The 20,683-nt window shown below is 36.8% G+C and overlaps 1 protein-coding gene across 2 annotated transcripts in view; it reads left to right on the top strand.

Moving 5' to 3' along the window:
* The window catches only part of USP38 (ubiquitin specific peptidase 38), a 34,564-nt gene extending 27,480 nt beyond the window's left edge, over positions 1-7,084 (top strand). For both annotated transcript variants that reach the window (XM_089911304.1, XM_022599655.3), the window contains one exon: positions 5,853-7,084. In XM_089911304.1, the coding sequence (XP_089767430.1) occupies positions 5,853-6,014 (162 nt within the window). In that variant the 3' untranslated portion in view covers positions 6,015-7,084. The remainder of the gene's footprint in view (positions 1-5,852) is intronic.
* Positions 7,085-20,683: the final 13,599 nt, after the last annotated feature.

The raw sequence follows: 20,683 nt of genomic DNA, 5'->3' as shown, positions 1-20,683 counted from the left end.
TGGTGTTAGGGAGTGTTCTAATTTCATACTTTTACAAGTACCTGTCCAGTTTTCCCAGCACCACTTATTGAAGAGGCTGTCTTTTCTCCACTGTATATTCTCACCTCCTTTATCAAAGATAAGGTGACCATATGTGTGTGGGTTTATCTCTGGGCTTTCTATCCTGTTCCATTGATCTATATTTCTGTTTTTGTGCCAGTACCATACTGTCTTGATTACTGTAGCTTTGTAGTATAGTCTGAAGTCAGGCAGCCTGATTCCTCCAGCTCCGTTTTTCTTTCTCAAGATTGCTTTGGCTATTCAGGGTCTTTCGTGTTTCCATACAAATTGTGAAATTATTTGTTCTAGTTCTGTGAAAAATGCCAGTGGTAGTTTGATAGGGATTGCATTGAATCTGTAGATTGCTTTGGGTAGTAGAGTCATTTTCACAGTGTTGATTCTTCCAATCCAAAAACATGGTATATCTCTCTATCTGTTTGTATCATCTTTAATTTCTTTCATTAGTATCTTATAATTTTCTGCATACAGGTCTTTTGTCTCCTTAGGTAGGTTTATTCCTAGGTATTTTATTCTTTTTGTTGCAATGGTAAATGGGAGTGTTTTCTTGATTTCACTTTCAGATTTTTCATCATTAGTGTATAGGAATGCCAGAGATTTCTGTGCATTAATTTTGTATCCTGCTACTTTACCAAATTCATTGATTAGCTCTAGTAGTTTTCTGGTAGCATCTTTAGGATTCTCTATGTATAGTATCATGTCATCTGCAAACAGTGACAGCTTTACTTCTTCTTTACCAATTTGGATTCCTTTTATTTCTTTTTCTTCTCTGATTGCTGTGGCTAAAACTTCCAAAACTATGTTGAGTAACCTTGTTTGTTTTTAATTAGAAAAGATGTGATCTTTATAAAATCATGCCATATAGAAATTTAGGAAGCTTAATAAAATGGAAGTATTTTCCTCTTCCCTTCAGTCCCACCTGCCAGGGGAAACAACTGCTAAATTTGTATTTATTCCTTCTAGACCTTTGTATAAATATTTTTACGACTGTTTATTGACGGTCAGGTGGATAAAGTAAAGGATACTAAAAGGTAGAATATGTAAAGAAAGGATATTTGTATTCTTTAAGGACCTGATCAGCAGAATCATGGCAGTAATAGAACAATTAGTAAATAAAAACTGTGGAGTAAAGGTTTCATATGAGCTGAATTTACTTTTCGCACAGAGTTAGCGCTTTTTCTTACGTTAAAGTTAATAAAGATCTTGCTGAAAGCATTTTTCTTTGAAACCTGCCAACTTGCTATCGACATAAAGGACCAACAGTAAATTGTAGTTAAAATTGTAGGTGTATTAATTGGGTAGTCCAAATGATTGTATGAGTTTAAATAAGTAAGTTTCTAAAAATTTTTTATTACAGACTCCTAAAGGATACAGAATAAGAAAAAACAGTACTGATTTTTAGAGGGAAGTTTACTCAAAAAGTTTTCAAATTTACTGTATTAAACAATACTCAAATAACGATACATGATACATTTTTAAAGGAGTATGGCAATGTTCCAGAGTCACACAAAAACAGTACATTTTACAGAAAAAAAATTAGAAACTCAGAATATTCATTATTCACTACCAAAGACTCTAACATCCAGTCAGAAGGCTTATGTTCAAGGTAATAGAGTATACTCAAACATGTCCTCCTCACTACATATTGAATAAGCACTTAGATAGGACTCGTGATTCTTGAAGATTGGAGAGGTGGAGTGTAAGAAGGTTAGGTTAAAATAGAAATTTTCTACAGTATAAAATATGGAAATAAGGCCCAGTGCAATCTTGACTTTTGGAAATATGCAGAAACTACTCTAATTTGTGTAATTGTAATGCCAAAAGCTCTTTTAACCGTAACAACTATTTGTATTGCAACCTGGCTCTACATGATTTTCTCTATCTTGCCATTTACCCCATTACATCCTGATTTTACAATGTTTGTATGTGATGAGCCATTCTTTGCATTATTATTTTAATACCCTTATGTCATTATAAAGGAAAACCATTATGTACTTTGTTAATTCAGTTTCTCAGTGTTGTGCAGTTGTTCTGAATTCCATTTTAAATCTCAGGCCAGTTGTTTAATGCCAAAAGATATCACTAAATTTTACATTAAGTTATTTATTTATTTACCTGTATTAAGACTCTTAGGCTATTAAAGCTTCATTATCAAAGTGCTTTTTTAAAGCAAATTACAAAAACATACTCAACTCTTAATTAGAAACTTAAATATATTTAGACTTTAATTGATAAGGTTTGAATTGTGATGTTTCTCATACTGTGTAACTGAATCATCTGGCATCTTAAGTTTGTATTAGGAGACTATAGTGTTTCTTCTGTACTGATGAACATGTTCTCATAATTGCCAGGCAGTGAGAATGTGTGATGTTGAGATTTTTGTATACAGCCGTTTTCAGCTATCATTTCTTAGTTTTGAACAAGTGGAACCTGTATGTTATGTTTTTGCTCTTATTCTCAGTTTTGTTTTTACATTCATTCCTGGGGTATAGTTAAAAGTTTGTGCCCATTTCATAGTAATAATGCTGTGTAATAGATTGCTATGTCTAGGATATAACTTTGGCTTTAAGAACAGCATTATACCTATTTATAAAACAGTTGTAAAAAACTTAATCAGATCTTAGTAAAAATAAGGGTGTGGAGTTGAGTAAAGTCACAACTAGATTTACAAGTGTTAGAAAGACTCTTGCTGTTTCTATAGTATTAGCAGGATTAGTGGTTGTGAAAAGCCTAGGCAAAAAAATCCTGTCTGACAAACTATTTTCTACTCTGTATCATAGCCTGACACATAAGAGAGCAATGCGAATTGTGGATCTTAAAGTAAATTTTGGAAAGGGCTTATCTCTTCATATATATTTCTCTCCCCAACTTCCGTTAGGAGTATCTCCATTATTTTAGTGTCTGGACTACCAAAATCATGCTTTCAGTTAGGATCCAGTGAGAGGAAAGCTGTGTGAGTCGCACCACCTATCCCCATGTGTCCCACACCAGCTGCAAACAGTTCTCTCCTTTCGTGTTCAGTTTCTTTCCTTTGTTTCTTTGGAGAAGGTGGGAGTTTGTCTTAATTTTTTTCTTCATCACACATACAGAAGAGTATACATTATATCTGTGTAAAGGAAAAGAAAAGATGGATTAATTTAATGTTTACAGATTTATTTAAATGAGAGATCTAAGTATACTGAAAGGTTTTTGTCCCAAAGCAACAAAAACTCCTTTTTGTCACTAGATGTACAGTCCACTGCTGAAATAAGAATTAATTTTAATACTTGATATAAATTTGGGATATAAATTACATATGCACTGAGATTCATAGTTTGTGGCATTTACCTAATATTGTCATCTGCATTAAAAGAAATAAAATGAAAAGCAGTTTCCCCTACTTCTATCCATAGTTTAAGCTTATCTTCTGAAAACAGAATATAATACATTTTTCTCCCTCAGCCATGTATGTATGTATTTATGTATTTATTTATTTAACATCTTTATTGGAGTATAATTGCTTTACAATGGTGTGTTAGTTTCTGTTTTATAACGAAGTGAATTCGCTATACATTTACATATATCCCCATATCTCCTCCCTCTTGCATCTCCTTCCCTCCCACCCTCCCTATCCCACCCCTCTAGGTGGTCACAAAGCACCGAGCTGATCTCCCTGGGCCATGCAGCTACTTCCCACTAGCTATCTGTTTTACATTTGATAGTGTATATTTGTCCATGCCACTTTCTCACTTCGTCCCATCTTACCCTTCCCCCTCCCCGTGTCCTCAAGTCCATTCTCTACGTCTGTATCTTTATTCCTATCCTGCCCCTAGGTTCTTTAGAACCTTTTTTTTCTTTTTTCTTTCTTCTTTTTTTTTAGATTCAAGCCATGTATTTATATAAATAGCTAAGAAAGTAAAAATGGAATATTTCTTTCTTGGGAAGCTCTCTATCTTAAAATATAATATAGGTTTCAGGTGTCTCAGAAGCAGTGGAGTTACTAAGTTTTGTATTTTGTAGGTCCTTCAACATAGTTTCTGGTGAGAAGTCACTTTTTAACAAAGTCCAGGCAAAATTTGCCGTATCTTTTGGGAGCAGAACTTCTTGAAATCTGCTTTGCATATTTACTCAGTTTTATTTATTTCATTGGGGAAGATGATCTGTATCCTAAACCAGATATTGTTTCTTAGATCCAGAGTCATATTTTCATTGCTTGTTTAGATAGCTTAATAGATTATAGAGCCATAATAGAGGATTTTTGTTTCTTATTTTTGTGTCTGTTTCTGATATATCCATTGCAGCTTTTATTTTCTCTCTGTAAAATGTATGTAATTCTTACTTTAATTTTACAAATTGAAGAATAAATTACTATAGCTCCTGAAAAATATTGTGTGGTTGGACATGATACAGAGGAGCCAGCAGTTATAAATGTTGTAAATGATAGAGTTAATTAAAAAAATGTTTTTGAGAAATATCCAGCAAATTAAGTTTTAAAAGCCTTTCTAAGGCCTGTCAGAGACTGGTTAATTAGGCCATTCTGCTATAAGGATTTCTTAGGTCACATTCAGCCCTAAAAATATGTGGTTCTTGATAATTTTGTGTATTGGGAATCATACAGCAGTCGCTGTATGCTTACTGAGAAACAGGGTGTCCGTATATGAGGGATTGATGTCAGGTTAAGCCTGGGATTTTTTTCTCCATAATAAAAATTGGGCATCTCATGAAGGGGATAGAATAGTCAACCAAGAAAATTTAGCTAGAAATTGTAAAATAAAATTACCTTGCCAGGAGGAGCAAAGTAATTGGGCTTTTAGTTGAAAAATTGAAAGTAGTACAGTTTTTGTTATTAACGTTGACTGTACTATGAAAGTTCTTCAGGGTGATTATACCTAACCATTTAAGGGTTGTGCTGTTGCTAGTGGCTTTTAGACCTTGTTGACACCGATGACCTCACTTGAAAGTTATAGACTCTTTCCCAGGAACATGGACATATATCAGAATATTTTCTTCCTAGGAGTTTGTGCCAGTTTTAGAATCCAGCTCTACACCTTGCCAAATGAATTTGCAGTTTCTTTATAAATAAATAAATAAGTGCTTATTCACATTTGTTCCTTTCGTGGCCAAGTACCTAATAGTGTTCTAGTCTGAAATCATTAATATTTACTGAGCACTTAATATGTGTCAGGCACATAGATGAATATGGTTCCTTATAAAAGCTCTAATAATCTGGTAGGGGGAAGTTTTAAGTAATACTGTAAGGAGACAGGCTCCTTTTCCTTAGCAGTGTTTTTGAGCTGTTATTTACTGAGAAATATTCTGAGGAAAGGGTAGGAAAAAAATTCAGCCTTCTTTCATTATTTATACCTTTTACTGTAATCACCCACTTCCAAAATAGCTCCACTTGACAGAAAATGTAACCTTTGAATTCTGTGTTCTGTGTATTAGAAAAGAAATCCATTCTTGTATATGGTGATGAGTGTTGAAAGAACTGTGATATTTCTGTAGAGAAATTTTAAGACTGTGGAGCTTCAGTTTCATCTTCTGTAAAGGCGGGTACGGAAAGAGAATGGCCTTTAGGATCTGTCATTCTGTAGAGTTATACTAGGATTTTGCTCTCTACCTTGTTCGCTCCATCTGTGATTAGGTACTCGACTTTAGTAAGATTTGGTAAAGATTAGTGTAATCAATATTTTTAAAGTTACTGAGATTTGAAGGATGCTTATTAAGGATTAAGGCAATTTAAAAATATTTGTGTAGGTGATACCCATCCACTGTATTTAGAATTTTAATTTCATAAAAACAATTTTTAATTTTAGGAACAAGAGCTGAATGCTCGAGCCCGGGCCCTACAAGCTGCATCTGCATCCTGTTCATTTCGGCCCAATGGATTTGACGACAATGATCCACCAGGAAGCTGTGGACCAACTGGTGGTGGGGGTGGAGGAGGGTTTAATACAGTTGGCAGACTCGTATTTTGATGCTGAGAGAGTCCAAAATGCACTGGTCACAAAACATCCAATACTATGACTGTTTAAATGTCAGACTGTAACAAATATCATATCTAGCTTTTATTTTTCTTTTCATTAGACCGTTATACAAAAAAACATAGTGCTTGTTTTTATTTTGTTGACAAAATGTTTATTAACAAAATGCATCATTGGGAAAAAATCTACCTCTTAAAATTCCATTTTCTTTTATGGTTAGACATGCTTGACCAAAAATTTTCAGAGGCAAATATGTACCTGGTCCCTAATTAAGCTGCATTAAATTTAGTAGAGGCAACTAAATGGTCCTGTCCTCAGTTTTACTGAACAAAAGATAGATTTCATTTAGCATCCTTTATAAAAGAATTGGTGTTAGAGGTGAAGGAAATATTGTTAGTAAGGAAAGAAAGAAAATCTTTTATTTCCTGTGTAGTTACCCCATTATTAAATTCAAGTCTTTGAGAATACTAGAGATGATATAGTCTCTCATGAAGGCAATAACATAAACTTTATCGAGCTGTAGTACTTTTCAGGTTTGTTCAGTGCTGTCTTCAGCATCACTGTATCTACATTTCAAGTACAAATGTTTTAAAAAAGGATTATTTATACATATGTGCTGAATTGATTTTAAGAAAGGTGCATGATCCTGTAGGAGCCACATTTTTACCTAAAAATTGCTAACTTTGTAGTGTTTCTAATTGTTTGAGGATTTTAAAAATTCTATTTCAGGGAGTATGTCTTCTGTATGTTTTGAAGGAGGTGAGTTCTGTATGTGCCTTGCAGTACTGTAATTCAAAAATAGGAATCTTTGGCTGCGGAAAAGTTTTTTACAAATGAAATGTTAGGAAGTAATTTTTTGTGCTAATGTTAAAATTATAACCTTTTGAAAGGTATTAGATTTTCCTGAAGTAAAATCTGATGGTTCTAAATCAATAAGTGTAATAGTTTGTTTTTAACTCTTAGAAGAATTCAGAGGAAATCAACCTAGTCAAGTAAAAAAATTTTTTCGATTTTGTTACTTAATCCTCAGAATATTAAACATTGATCACATATTTTTAGAGTTATACATTTGTGGGGGTTTTTTGTTTTTTCTCGTTTGAGTCATGCGTTTTGCACAGTTGTTTCTGTTTCACAGTTTCAGATAAAATGTCGAAATGTCAGCCCCTATGGTCCCACATTTTCTTTTGCCAGGAAACTGGAAACAAGTCACTTCTCCTGGGTCTTGATTATACAGTATTTAGAAGTTATCCCAATTGTCCCCATTCCTAAAAGTTTTAACTTATCCATGGTGTACATTGTTCTGAAGATTGGTCACATATTTATTTTGAAAACATTTTAAGGAAAGAATGTTCTTTGGTGATTTGGGGTTTATCTTTTTCCCAAGCTTTTAATGGCAGTGGTTAAAAACAGAACTCCTCATCTTCATTCTACTACTTCCCACTCCTAACCTGTTTCTAGTCACCAGGAAGATTAGGAAAACTGATTGGATTAGTTAAAAACTGGAAATTCTTTTGCAGAATTGAGATTTCTCTTCCCTACAAATCACTGAACCAGAAAGTTTTTTTTATCAACTGTCTTTCCTCTGGACTTCTTATTGTTCTAATAATGTCTAAGCTATGCGTTCAGTTATCCACTGGCTAGATAATGATTTATAGTCAGATTATATCAGTCTTAGCATCTATTGAAATTGGTAAAGTCATTTACTACTTGGTGGGTTGAGTGGGCTCAGCTGCTTCTACTAGAAACTTCCATAAAGACAATTAGACCTACACAAAGTTTTATCTATGAAAATAGCAAGTCATTCAAAGATTTTTATGTGTCAAGGTAATACATATTGAATTTTCAAAATGATAAGAGAAAGATGAAACTCTAGTTATATAATAATACTGAGCATATTTAGATAACTTCATACCACTACCAAAGACTGGAAATTAAAGATTTCCTTTTAAGATTAAAAATACAGTAACATTAATTATTTGCTGAACTTTTATTTATTTATTTTAGAGAAAATTGTTAATTTTTTTCCTTTTTTTTTAACATTTTTATTGGAGTATAACTGCTTTACAATGGTGTGTTAGTTTCTGCTGTATAGCAGAGTGAATCAACTATACATATACATATATCCCCATATCTCCTCCTTCTTGGTCTCCCTCCCACCCCTCTAGGTGGACACAAAGCATGAAGCTGATCTCCCTGTGCTATGTGGCTGCTTCCCACTAGCTAACTATTTTACATTTGGTAGTGTATATACGTCCATGCCACTCTCTCACTTTGTCCCAGCTTATCCTTCCCCTTCCCCGTGTCCTCAAGTCCATTCTCTACGTCTGTGTCTTTATTCCTGTCCTGCCCCTAGGTTCAACAGAACCATTTTTTTTTTTTAGATTCCATATATATGTGTTAGCATATGGTATTAGTTTTTCTCTTACTTCACTCTCTATGTGAATTTTTTTAATTGAAGTATAGTTGATTTACAATGCTGTGCTAATTTCTGTTGTACAGCAAAGTGATTCAATTATACATATATATACATTCTTTATTATATTCTTTTCCATTTTGGCTTAGCTCAGAATATTGAATACAGTTCCCTGTGCTATACAGTAGGACCTTGTTGTTTATCCCTTCTATATGTTATAGTTTGTATCTGCTAACCCCAAACTCCCAGTCCATCCCTCCCATGCCCCTCCTCCACCTTTGCAACCACAAGTCTGTTCTCTATGTCTGTGTGTCTGTTTCTGTTTTGTAGATATGTTCCTTTCTGTCATATTTTAGATTCCATGTATAAATGATATATTGTCTTTCTCTTTCTGACTTATTTCACTTAGTATGGTAATCTATAGTTCCATCCATGTTGCTGCAAATGGCATTATTTCATTCTTTTTTATGGCTGAGTAGTATTCCATTGTGTATATGTACCACATCTTCTTTATCCATTCATTTGTTGATGGACATTTACATTGTTTCCATGTCTTGGCTGTTGTGAATAGTGCTGCTATGAACATAGGGGTGCATGTATCTTTTTGAATTATAGTTTTGTCTGGATATATGCCCAGGAGTGGGATTGCTAGATCATATGGTAATTCTATTTTTAGCTTTTTGAGGAACCTTCATACTGTTTTCCATAGTGGCTGCACCAACTTACATTCCCACCAACAGTGTAGGAGGGTTCCCTTTTCTCTACAGTCTCTCCAGCATTTGTTATTTGTAGAGTTTTTAGTGATGGCCATTCTGACTGGTGTGAGTTGGTACCTCACTGTAGTTTTGATTTGCATTTGTCTAATAATTAGTGATGTCGAGCATCTTTTCATGTGCCTATTGGTTATCTGTGTGTCTTTGAAGAAATGTCTATTTAGGTCTTCTGGCCATTTTTCTATTGAGTTGGTTTTTTGTTATTGGTTGTATGAGCTGTTTGTATATTTTGGAAATTAAGCCCTTGTCGGTCACATTGTTTGCAAATATTTTCTTCCATTCTGTAGGTTGTCTTTTCATTTTGTTTATGGTTTCCTTTGTAAGTTTCATTAGATCTCATTTGTTTATTTTCGTTTTTATTTCTATTGCCTTGGGAGACTGACCTAAGAAAACATTGGTACAATTTCTGTCAGAGAATGTTTTGCTTATTATCTCTTCTAGGAGTTTTATGGTGTCATGTCTTATGTTTAAGTCTTTAAGCCGTTTGAGTCTATTTTTATGCATAGTGTCGGGGTGTGTTCTAACTTCACTGATTTACATGTGGCTGTCCAGCTTTCCCAGCACCCCTTGCTGAAGAGACTGTCTTTTTTCCTATTGTATATTCTTGCCTCCTTTGTCTAAGATTAATTGTCCATAGGTGTGGGTTTATTTTGGGGCTCGCTATTCTGTCCCATGTATCTGTATGTCTGTTTTTGTGCCAGTACCATGCTGCTGTGATTACTGTAGCTTTATAGTATTATCTGAGGTCTGGGAGGGTTACGCCTCCATCTTCGTTCTTTTTCCTCAGGATTGCTTTGGCAGTTCTGGGTCTTTTATGGTACCATACAAACTTTAGGATTATTCTAGTTCTGTGAAAAATGTCATGGGTAATTTGTTAGGGATCTCATTAAATCTGTAGATTGTTTTGGGCAGTATGGCCATTTAACAATATTAATTCTTCCAATCCAAGAGCATGGGATACCTTTCCATTTCTTTGAATCACCTTTAGTTTCCTTTATTAATGTTTCATAGTTCTCAGCATTTAAGTCTTTTGCCTTCTTAGCCAGGTTTATTCCTAAGTACTTTTTTTTTTTGGTCCAATTATAAAAGGTAGTCTTTTTTTTACATTCCCTTTCTGATATTTCATTGTTAGTGTAAAGAAATGCAACTGATTTCTGTATATTAATCTTGTATCCTGCTACCTTGCTGAATTTGTTTATCAGTTCTAGTAGCTTTTGTGTGGAATCTTGAGGGTTTTCTATATATAGTATCATGTCATCTGCATGTAATGACAGTTTTACCTCTTCCCTTCCAATTTGGATACCTTTTATTTATTTTTCTTGCCTGAGTGCTGTGGCTAGGACTTCAGTAGTATGTTGAATAAAAGTGGTGAGAGTGGGCATCTTTATCATGTTGTGTTGATTTTAGTGGGAAGGCTTTCACCTTTTCACCGTTGAGTGTTATATTGGCTCTGGGTTTGTCATAAATAGCTTTTATTATGTTGAGATATGTTCCTTCTATATCTACTTTAATAAGAGTTTTTATCATGAATGGATGTAGAATTTTATCAAATGTTTTTTCTGCATCTGTTGAGATGATTGTGTGGTTTTTGTCTTTTGTTGATGTGGTGTATCACATTGATTGATTTGCATATGTTGAACCATACTTGTGAACATGGGATGAATACCACTGGTTGTGTAAAATCCTCTTCCTGTATTGATACTTTTATCATGTTATAGTGTCCTTATCTTTCTTTATGGCCTTTGTTTTAAAGTCTATTTTGTCTGATATGAGCATTGCGACCCCTACTTTCTTGTCATTTATGTTTGCGTGAAATATCTTTTTCCATCCCCTTACTTTCAATCTATGTGTGTCCTTTGCCCTAAAGTGACTCTCTTGTAGGCAGCATATTATAGGCTCTTGTTTTTTTATCCAATCTGCCACTCTTATGTCTTTTGATTGGATCATTTAGTCCATTGACATTTAAGGTAATTATTGATATGTATTTATTACTATTTTAAACCTTGTTTTCCTGTTGTTTTTATATTTCTTCCTTGTCCCTTTTTCTTTTCTGCTTTTCCTTTTGTGATTTGATTTTTTTTTTTTTTGTATTATACTTATGTTCTCTTCTCTTTGGTGTTTGTGACTTTATTGTATGTTTTTGATTTGTTTTGGTTACCCTGTTTTTCAAGTATGTTAACCCCTTCCTACATCTACTTTGCCTTAGACTGGTAGTCATATAGGCTCAAATGCATTCTTTAAAATTAAAACAAAAGAAAGAATCTAAATTTTCTTTCTCTCCTCCCCCACATTTTGTGATTTTGATGTCCTCTTTTACAGCTTCATGTTCATCCTTTTGCTGTTCCTTGTGGTTATCATCACTTTCACAAATAGATTTTTTTTTCTTTTTAATCTGTATACTGGCTCATTTAAGTGATTTACTTTCCTATCGTGATTTCCTCTTTCCTATAGCTTCTTGCCTCTTTTCTATTTAGAGAAATCCTTTCAATATTTCTTTTAGGATAGGTTTAGTATTGCTGTATTCTTTTAGTTTTTGCTTTTCTAAGAAATTCCTTATCTCTTTCTATTTTAAACGGTAATCTTGCTGGGTGGAGTATTCTCGGTTGCAGATTTTTCCCTTTCAAGACTTTGAATATATTTTGCCATTCTCTTCTGGCCTGTAACATTTCTGTAGAAAAATCAGCTGATAGCCCTATGGGGGTTCCCTTGTAATTAACTTTGTTTTTCTCTTGCTGCCTTTAGAATCCTTTCTTTATCTTTAACATTTGCCATTTTAATTATAATATGTCTTGGTGTACGTCTGTTTGGGTTCATCTTCTTTGGAACCCTGTGCTTCCTGTACCTGGATATCTGTTTCCTTCTTTAAGTTTGAGAAGTTTTCAGCCATAATTTCTTCAAATACATTTTCAATCCCCTTTTCTACTTCTTCTCCTTCTGGAATCCCTATTATGCATAGATTGGCAGGCTTTTAATTATCCCATAGGTCTCTCATACTGCTTTCATTTCTTTTCATTTGGCTTTGTGTCCGCTGTTCTGACTGGGTGATTTCCATTATTCTATCTTCCAGATCATTTACTCATTCTTCATTCTTAATTCATTCTTACTGCTGTTCATCGCCTTTAGTTCAGCTTTTGCCTCTGCAAATGAATTTTCTAATTTTCCTTGGCTCCTCCTCCTATTTTCTAGTTCCTTTTTAAAGTAATCTGCATTTCTGTCAACAGCCTTTCTAATTCCTTCAGTATTTTCATTATCTCCTCTCTAAACTTGGTGTCTATTAGACTGAAGAGGTCTCTTTCGTTGTTCTTTCAGGGGAATTCTCTTGGTCTTTTAAGTGGGAGTGGTTCCTCTGCTTCTTCATTTTACTTGTATTTCTCTTACTCTGAGTTTAGGAGAAACAGTTATCTACTGTGGTCTTGGAAAGCTATTTATACGTGGGAATGTCCCTGTGCACCTTGTGTAGGTTTATTTTTTTTGGCGCAAGGGCTCTTTTTAGTATGGATGCCTGCCACCTTTTTCCTCAGCGTGTGCTGGCTGTTATCCCCTTGATAGGGGATACACAGATGTGGTGGCTCGTGCACCCTCCCAGAGCCCTCAACAGGGCAGTGGTGGCCAGTACGCACTCCCAGATCTCAACAGCAGAGGCTTGTGCATGCTCCTAGATCCCACAACAGTGGTGGCAACGGCTGGCACACACTCCCGGATCTCTCAGTGGTGGCAGCTCACACGTGCTCCAGAGCCTGCAACAGCAGAGGTAGCAGTTGGCACCTGCTCCCTGATATTTCAGCAGTGGTGTGCATTGGTGGCAGCAGCTCACACCCACCCCCAGGGCTCGTGACAGCAGTGTCCTGTCACCTGAGAGTGCGCACATGGGGGAAGAGTCTCCTATGGTAGGGCCGGGCCCTCCCCTCGCCCGCCCCCCAGCAATGGCGCCTCACCTCTATGGCAGGCCAAGGATTCGTCAGCTTGCACGCTCGGTTACAGCCACATCACACTCCAGCCCTTTCAGGCTGTCTCCTCACAGCCGAGCCCAGTCCTCTCCCTGGGCCTGACCTCTGAAGCCTGAGCTTCAGCACCCAGCCCCTGTCTGCACAAGCAGACACGCATCAGTCTGGGGATCACAGGGCAGCAGCACTGACAATCTGCTCGTCTCTCTCCATTTTGCCTCCCAAAAACAGGTTGCTACACTCTCCTCCGAGGCTCCAAAGCTCCTCCTCCATCCAGGCTGATCTCCCCACCAGTGAGAGGACTTCCCAGGGTGCAGGAACCTTTCCTTTTTCACAGCCCACTCCCAGGGCCACAGGTCCCATCCTGATTTCTTTTTTTTTTTTTTCTTTGTCTTTTGTCCTACCTGGTTACATGGAGATTTTCTTGCCCTTTTGGAAGTCTGAGGTCTGCTAGCATGCAGTAGATGTTCTGTGAGAATGGTCCCACATGTTGATATATTTTTGATGTATTTTTGGGAGGAGGTGACCTCCATGTCCTACTACTATGCCATCTTGATCGCTCTTCTTATTTGCTGAATTTAAAGTATTTATACCTATGGAAGATTTGGAACCAGAATAATGAGACACTTCATTCAAAAACTCATCTAACTGACCCTTTTCAATAAGCTAATACTAAGGATTGCTAAGGATCATTTTATTCCTCAGTAATTAGCATCTCCATTGCTTTCATGCAGCTTTATTTGATTGTCATATTAGGTCTTTTCTTTCTCCCATATTCCTAACCCTTGTACTTTCCTCTGCCTCTTGCATATGTTATAAGGTCTGACTGAAGGCTGACTAGAGAACTACTGTTTCTCTTTAGTTAAGCCTAAGGTAATCAGTTTAAATGAAGCTGCTCATTGCTGCTGAGAAGAGCACATTAGGCCTCGCTAACAAAAATTAAAAACTAGAAATCTAAGTCTGTTCTTTCAAGGATGTTTATTGACACATTGCGAAAAGTAGAATTTTTTTCCAGAGAGATATATAAAGAAGAAAACACATGTGATGTTGTTGGATATGTAAGCCCTTGTAAACCATCCACTAAGAAAACACCTGTGCACCTCTGACTCATGACATTTACATAGCTCCCGTTGGAGAAAGGAATGTAGCTCATTCCCCAAGTATCTTCCCATCACCTCTCTTCCAGCTGAATAATCAGAGAAACACGGCAGCATTGTGCTAGAGATCCCTGACTTTCGTTTCCATACTTTAAGTTTCCAGAAGAATCCTTTGGATGTAGAAGTAAAGATCTCTCATAATGTCTAGAGGTATCGTGGGACTTTGTGGCAGGTTCAGAAGGCCTATTATATTTTTAACTCACATTTGGAAAGAACAAAAATATTTCGAAAGTAAGTCTCAACCTCAAATCCATAATGTTCTTTGTCATTTAGTTCCATTCTTTTTATGATAATGTTATTTACAAAAGCAGTTATCTTTTCATAGATTACCTCTTCAAAAACTTTTTGCTACCTCTTTTAAAAGGGGATTGAATGCTTATTGTGTGCCCAGCACAGTTTAAGGAAAACATAATTGGCATAATCTGTCCAGTACACATATCTTAATAGAAATCACCATTTTGATGTATTCTTAGTTCCAGTTCTTAATTCCCAGTATATATTTTCCTATGATTATGTACTTCACGTAATATGCACTATACAAAGAGAGCTTTTTAAATGAATATTTCAGAGAAAATAATATATATATGGCATCTTATCTCATAAGTGTTGTACTTTGTATATATTTTTACCTCTGTTTTTTTCTAATAAGTTTAGATTTCTGAAACTAAATAGTCCTGAAGTAATGGATAAGTTCTTCACATCTTAGGAAAACTTATTAGGAAATGTTAACTACGATTAATAACTTAGTAACATAATCTACAGGAATAAGGTTAAACCTTGGATAATGTGATCTTGTAACTAACAGGTTAAAGTGAAAGCAAGGAAATTTGAATTGAAGTTAACCCAATGACTCTTCCACTGGAAGGGAACCAGAAAGCATGTTGCCATTGTCGCTGCTCATGGTCTTCTTTCAGTAGTGAAGGATGTCACCTTGAAGACAAAGCCTACACACAAAGGAGGGCAAAGCAAAGCAAGAGAATTGTAGAGAAATGGTGCTGGAGTCCTGACTGTACTTCACTCGGTCCTCATGACCCGAGTTTCTTGCTATACCAGGGATGGAATAAGAACTAACTGAGAGGAGCTTGGGACAAGATGGCAGAGTAGAAGGATGTTGGGCTCACTTCCTCTCATGAGCACACCAAAATCACAACTGCTGAACAGCAATCAATAAAAAAGACTGGAACCTGCCAAAAAAGATAGTCTTCATCCAAGGATATAAAGAAGAAGCCAAAGATGGTAGGAGAGGCGCACTTGTGATATAATCAAATCCCGTACTCCCTAGGTGGGCAATCCACAAACTGGAGAAAATTATATTGCAGAAATTCTCCCACAGGAGTGAGAGCTCTGAGCCCCACGTCAGGCTCCCCAGCCTGGGGGTCTGGCATTAGGAGGAGCCCACAGAGTATTTGGCTTTGAAGGCCAGTGGGGCTTGATTGCAGGAGCTCCACAGGACTGGGGGGAACAGAGACCCCACTTTTGGAGAGTACACACAAGGTCTCACACATACCAGGACACAGGGCAAAAGCAGAGTTTTCATGGGAGCCTGGGCTGGACCTACCTGCTGGTCTTGGAGTGTCTCCTGGGGAGCCGGGGTGTGACTATGACTCTCCCTGGGGATGTGGACACTGGTGGTAGAGATTTCAGGGAAAGTTCAGCTATGTGGACTTGAGGAGGCAGACGTCTTCCTTGTGTCATCAGCATGAAGACCTGGCTCCACCCAACAGCCTGCAGACTCCAGTGCTGGGACGCCTCAGGCCAAACAACCAACAGGGTGGGAACACAGCCCCACCTATCAGCAGACAAGCCGCCTAAAAACTTCCTGAGCCCACAGCTGCTTCTAGACACACCCCTTGACATGGCCCTGCTCCCCAGACTGCCAAGACCCAGCTCCACCTACCAGTGGACAGGCACCAACTTCTCCCACCAGGAAGCCTGCACAAGCCTGTAGACCAACCTCACCCACCAGGGGACAGACACCAGAAGCAAGAATACTACAATCCTGCATCCTGCGGAACTGAGTCTGCAAACACAGAAATTTAGACAAAATGAGATGGCAAAGGAATCTGTTCTAGGTGAAGGAACAAGATAAAACCCCAGAAGAACAACTAAGTAAAGATAGGCAGTCTACCCAAGAAAGAGTTCAGAGTACTGAATGTAATGATGATCCAAGATCTCAGGAAAAGAATGAATGCACAGAGTGAGAAGTTACAAGAAATCATTAACAAGGAATTAGAAAATATAAAGAACCACCAAGCAGAGTTGAAGAATACAATAATTGAAATGAAAAATACACTAGAAGGAATCAACAGCAAAATAAATGAGGCAGAAGAGTGAATAACTGAGCTGGAAGACAGAATGGGGGAAATCACTGCCATGGAACAGAATAAAGAAAAAAGAATGAAAAGAAATGAGGACAGTTTAAGAGACTTCTGAGACAAATCACTGCCATGGAACAGAATAAAGAAAAAAGAATGAAAAGAAATGAGGACAGTTTAAGAGACTTCTGAGACAACAATAAATGCACCAATATTTGCATTATAGGGGTCCCAGAAGGACAAGAGAGAAAGAAAGGGCCTGAGAAAATATGTGAAGAGATAACAGATGAAAACTTGCCTAACATGGGAAAAGAAACAGTCATCCAAGTCCAGGAAGTGCAGAGAGTGCCAGGCAGGTTAACCCAAGGAGAAACCAAGACACATAATAATCAAACTGACAACAATTAAAGACAAAGAGAAAATATTAAAAGCAACAAGGTAGAAGCAACAAATAACATACAAGTTCATCCCCATAAGGATATCAGCTGATTTTTCAGCAGAAACTCTGCAGGCCAGAAGCGAGTGACATGATTTTTTAAAGTGATAAAAGCAAAAAACCTATAACCAAGAATACTCTACCCAGCAAGGCTCTCTTTCAGATTCGATGGAGAAATCAAAAGCTTTACATACAAGCAAAAGTTAAAAGAATTCAGCACCACCAAACCAGCTTTACAACAAATGCTAAAGGAACTTCTCTAGGTGGAAAAGAAAATGCCACAACTAGAAACAAGAAAAGTATGAAATGGGAAAGCTCACCAGTAAAGGTAAATATACAGTAAAGGTAGGAAATCATCCACACACAAATACATCAAAACCAGTAATCATGAGATCAGGAGAGTACAAACGCAGGATATTTTAAATGCATTTGAAATTAAGAGATCAGCCACTTAGAATAATCATGTATATATAGACACTGCTATATCAAAACCTCATGGTAACCGCAAACCAAAAATCTATAATAGATATACACGCAAAAAAGAAAATGGAATCCAAACACAACACTAAAAATAGTCATCAAATCACAAGGCAAGATAACAAAAGAGGAAAGGAAGGAAAAAGATCTACAAAAACAAATCCAAAACAATTAACAAAATGGCATTAAGAATGTGTATATCAATAATTACCTCAAATGTAAATGGATTAAGTGCTCCAACCAAAAGACAGACTGGCTGAATGGATAAAAACACAACACCCATATATATGCTGTCTACAAGACACCCACTTCAGATCTAGAGACACATACAGACTGAGAGTAAGGTGATGGAAAAAGTATTCCATGCAAATGGAAGTAAAAGAAAGCTAGAGTAGTAATACTCATATCATACAAAATAAACTTTAAAATAAAGACTGTTACAGGAGAAAAAGGACATTATGTAATGATCAAGGGATCAATTCAAGAAGAAGATATAACAATTGTAAATATATATGCACCCAACATAGGAGCACCTCAGTATATAAGGTAAATGCTAATAGCCATAAAAGGTGAAATTGACAGTAACACAATAATAGTGGGGGACTTTAAACAACCCACTTACATCAACTGAAAGAGCATCCAGACAGAAAACAAATAAAGGAAACACAGGCCTTAAATGACACATTAGACCAGGTGGACTTAAGTGGTATTTATAGAGCATTCCACATGAAAGCAGCAGAATACACATTCTTTTCTAGTGTACATAGAATATTCTCCAGGTAGATCACATGCTGGGCCACAAAGCAAGCCTTGGAAAATTTAAGAAAACTGAAATCATATCAAGCATCTTTTCAGACCACAACACTATGAGTGAAAATCAACTACAAGAAAAAAACTGTAAAAAACACAAACACGTGGAGACTAAACAATATGCTACTAAACAACCAATGGATCACTGAAGAAATCAAAGAGGAAATAAAAAAATACCTAGAGATAGGGCTTCCCTGGTGGCGCAGTGGTTGAGAGTCCGCCTGCCGATGCAGGGACACAGGTTCGTGTCCCAGTCCGGGAAGATCCCACATGCCGCGGAGCGGTTGGGCCCGTGAGCCATGGCCGCTGAGCCTGCGTGTCCAGAGCCTGTACTCTGCAACGGGAGAGGCCACAACACTGAGAGGCCCGCATACTGCAAAATATATATATATATATATAGAGAGAGAGAGAGAGAGAGAGAGAAAAATGAAAACACAATGATCCAAAACCAATGGGACACAGCAAAAGCAGTTCTAAGAGGGAAGCTTATAGTGATACAAGCTTACCTCAAGAAACAAGAAAACTGGGCTTCCCTGGTGGCGCAGTGGTTGAGAGTCCGCCTGCCGATGCAGGGGACACGGGTTCGTGCCCCGGTCCGGGAAGATCCCACATGCCGCAGAGTGGCTGGGCCCATGAGCCATGGCCGCTGAGCCTGCGTGTCCGGAGCCTGTGCTCCACAACGGGAGAGGCCACAACAGTGAGAGGCCCGCGTACCACAAAAAAAAAGAAAAAAGAAACAAGAAAACTGGCGAATAAATAACCTAACCTTACACCTAAAGCAACTAGAGAAAGAAGAGCAAAAAATACCCAAAGTTAGTAGAAGGAAAAATATCATAAAGATCAGAGCAGAAATAAATGAAATGGAAACAAAGAAAAAAATAGCAAAGATCAATGAAACTAAAAGCTGGTTCTTTGAAAAGATAAACAAAACTGATAACCCTTTAGCCAGACTCATCAAGAAAAGACAGGGACAGGGACTGAATCAACAAAATTAGAAATGAAAAAGGAGAAGTTAACAACAGACACCACAGAAGTACAAAGGACAATAAGAGACTACTACAAGCAACTGTATGCCAATAAAATGGACATAGAAGAAATGGACAAATTCTTAGAAAGGTACAATCTCCCAAGACTGAACCAGGAAGAAATAGAAAATATGAACAGACCAATTACAAGTACTGAAATTTAATCTGTGATTTTAAAACTCCCAACAAACAAAAACCCAGGACCATATGGCTTCACAGGCAAATTCTATCAAACATTTAGAGAAGAGTTAACATCTATCCTTCTGAACTATTACAAAAAAATTGCACAGGAAGGAACACTCCCAGGCTCATTCTATGAGGCCAGCATTACCCTGATACCAAAACCAGACAAAGATACCACAAAGAAAGAAAATTACACACCAATGTCACTGATGAACTTAGATGCAAAAATCCTCAACAAAATACTATCAAACTGAATCCAACAAACGTTAAAAGGATCATACACCATGATCAAGTGGAATTTATCTCAGAGATACAAGGATTTTTCAACTTCTGCAAATCAAGCAGTTTGATACACCACATTAACAAACTGAAGAATAAAAATCATATGATCATCTCAATAGATGCAGGAGAAGCTTTTGATAAAATTCAACATCCATTTATGACAGTAAAAGTGTCACTGTTTGCAGATGACAGATACATAGAAAATCCTAAATATGCTACCAGAAAACTACTAGAGCTTATCAGTGAATTCTGTAAAGTTGCAGGATACAAACTTAACACAGAGAAATCAGTTGCATTTCTATAAACTAACAATGAAAGATCAGAAAGAGAAATTAAGGAAACAAACCCATTTACCATTGCATCAAAAAGAATAAAATACTTAGGAATAAACCTCCCGAAGGAGGCAAAAGACCTGTACTGTGAAAACTATAAGATGCTGATGAAAGAAATCAAAGATGACACAGATTGAAAGATATACTGTGTTCTTGAATTGGAAGAATCAATATTGTTAAAATGACCATAGTGCCCAAGGCAAGCTACAGATTCAATGCAATCCTTATCAAATTACCAATGGCATTTTTCACAGCTCTAGAGCAAAAAAAAAACTTAAAATTTGTATGGAAACACAAAAGACCCCGAATCACCATACAATCTTGAGAAAGAAAAATGGAGCTGGAGGAATCAGGCTCCCTGGCATCAGACTACACTACAAAGCTACAGTAATCAAAACAGTATGGTACTGGCACAAAAACAGACTAATAGATCAATGGAACAGGATAGAAAGCCCAGAAACAAACCCACACACCTACAACAAAGGAGGCAAGAACATACAATGGAGAAAAGACAGT

This window comes from Delphinapterus leucas, chromosome 5 (assembly GCF_059928025.1).
Source record: "Delphinapterus leucas isolate spDelLeu-1000000601 "Yukka" chromosome 5, BTC_Dleu_Yukka2, whole genome shotgun sequence".
Lineage (NCBI taxonomy): Eukaryota > Metazoa > Chordata > Mammalia > Artiodactyla > Monodontidae > Delphinapterus > Delphinapterus leucas.
This window is presented reverse-complemented; position numbering and strand designations above follow the sequence as displayed.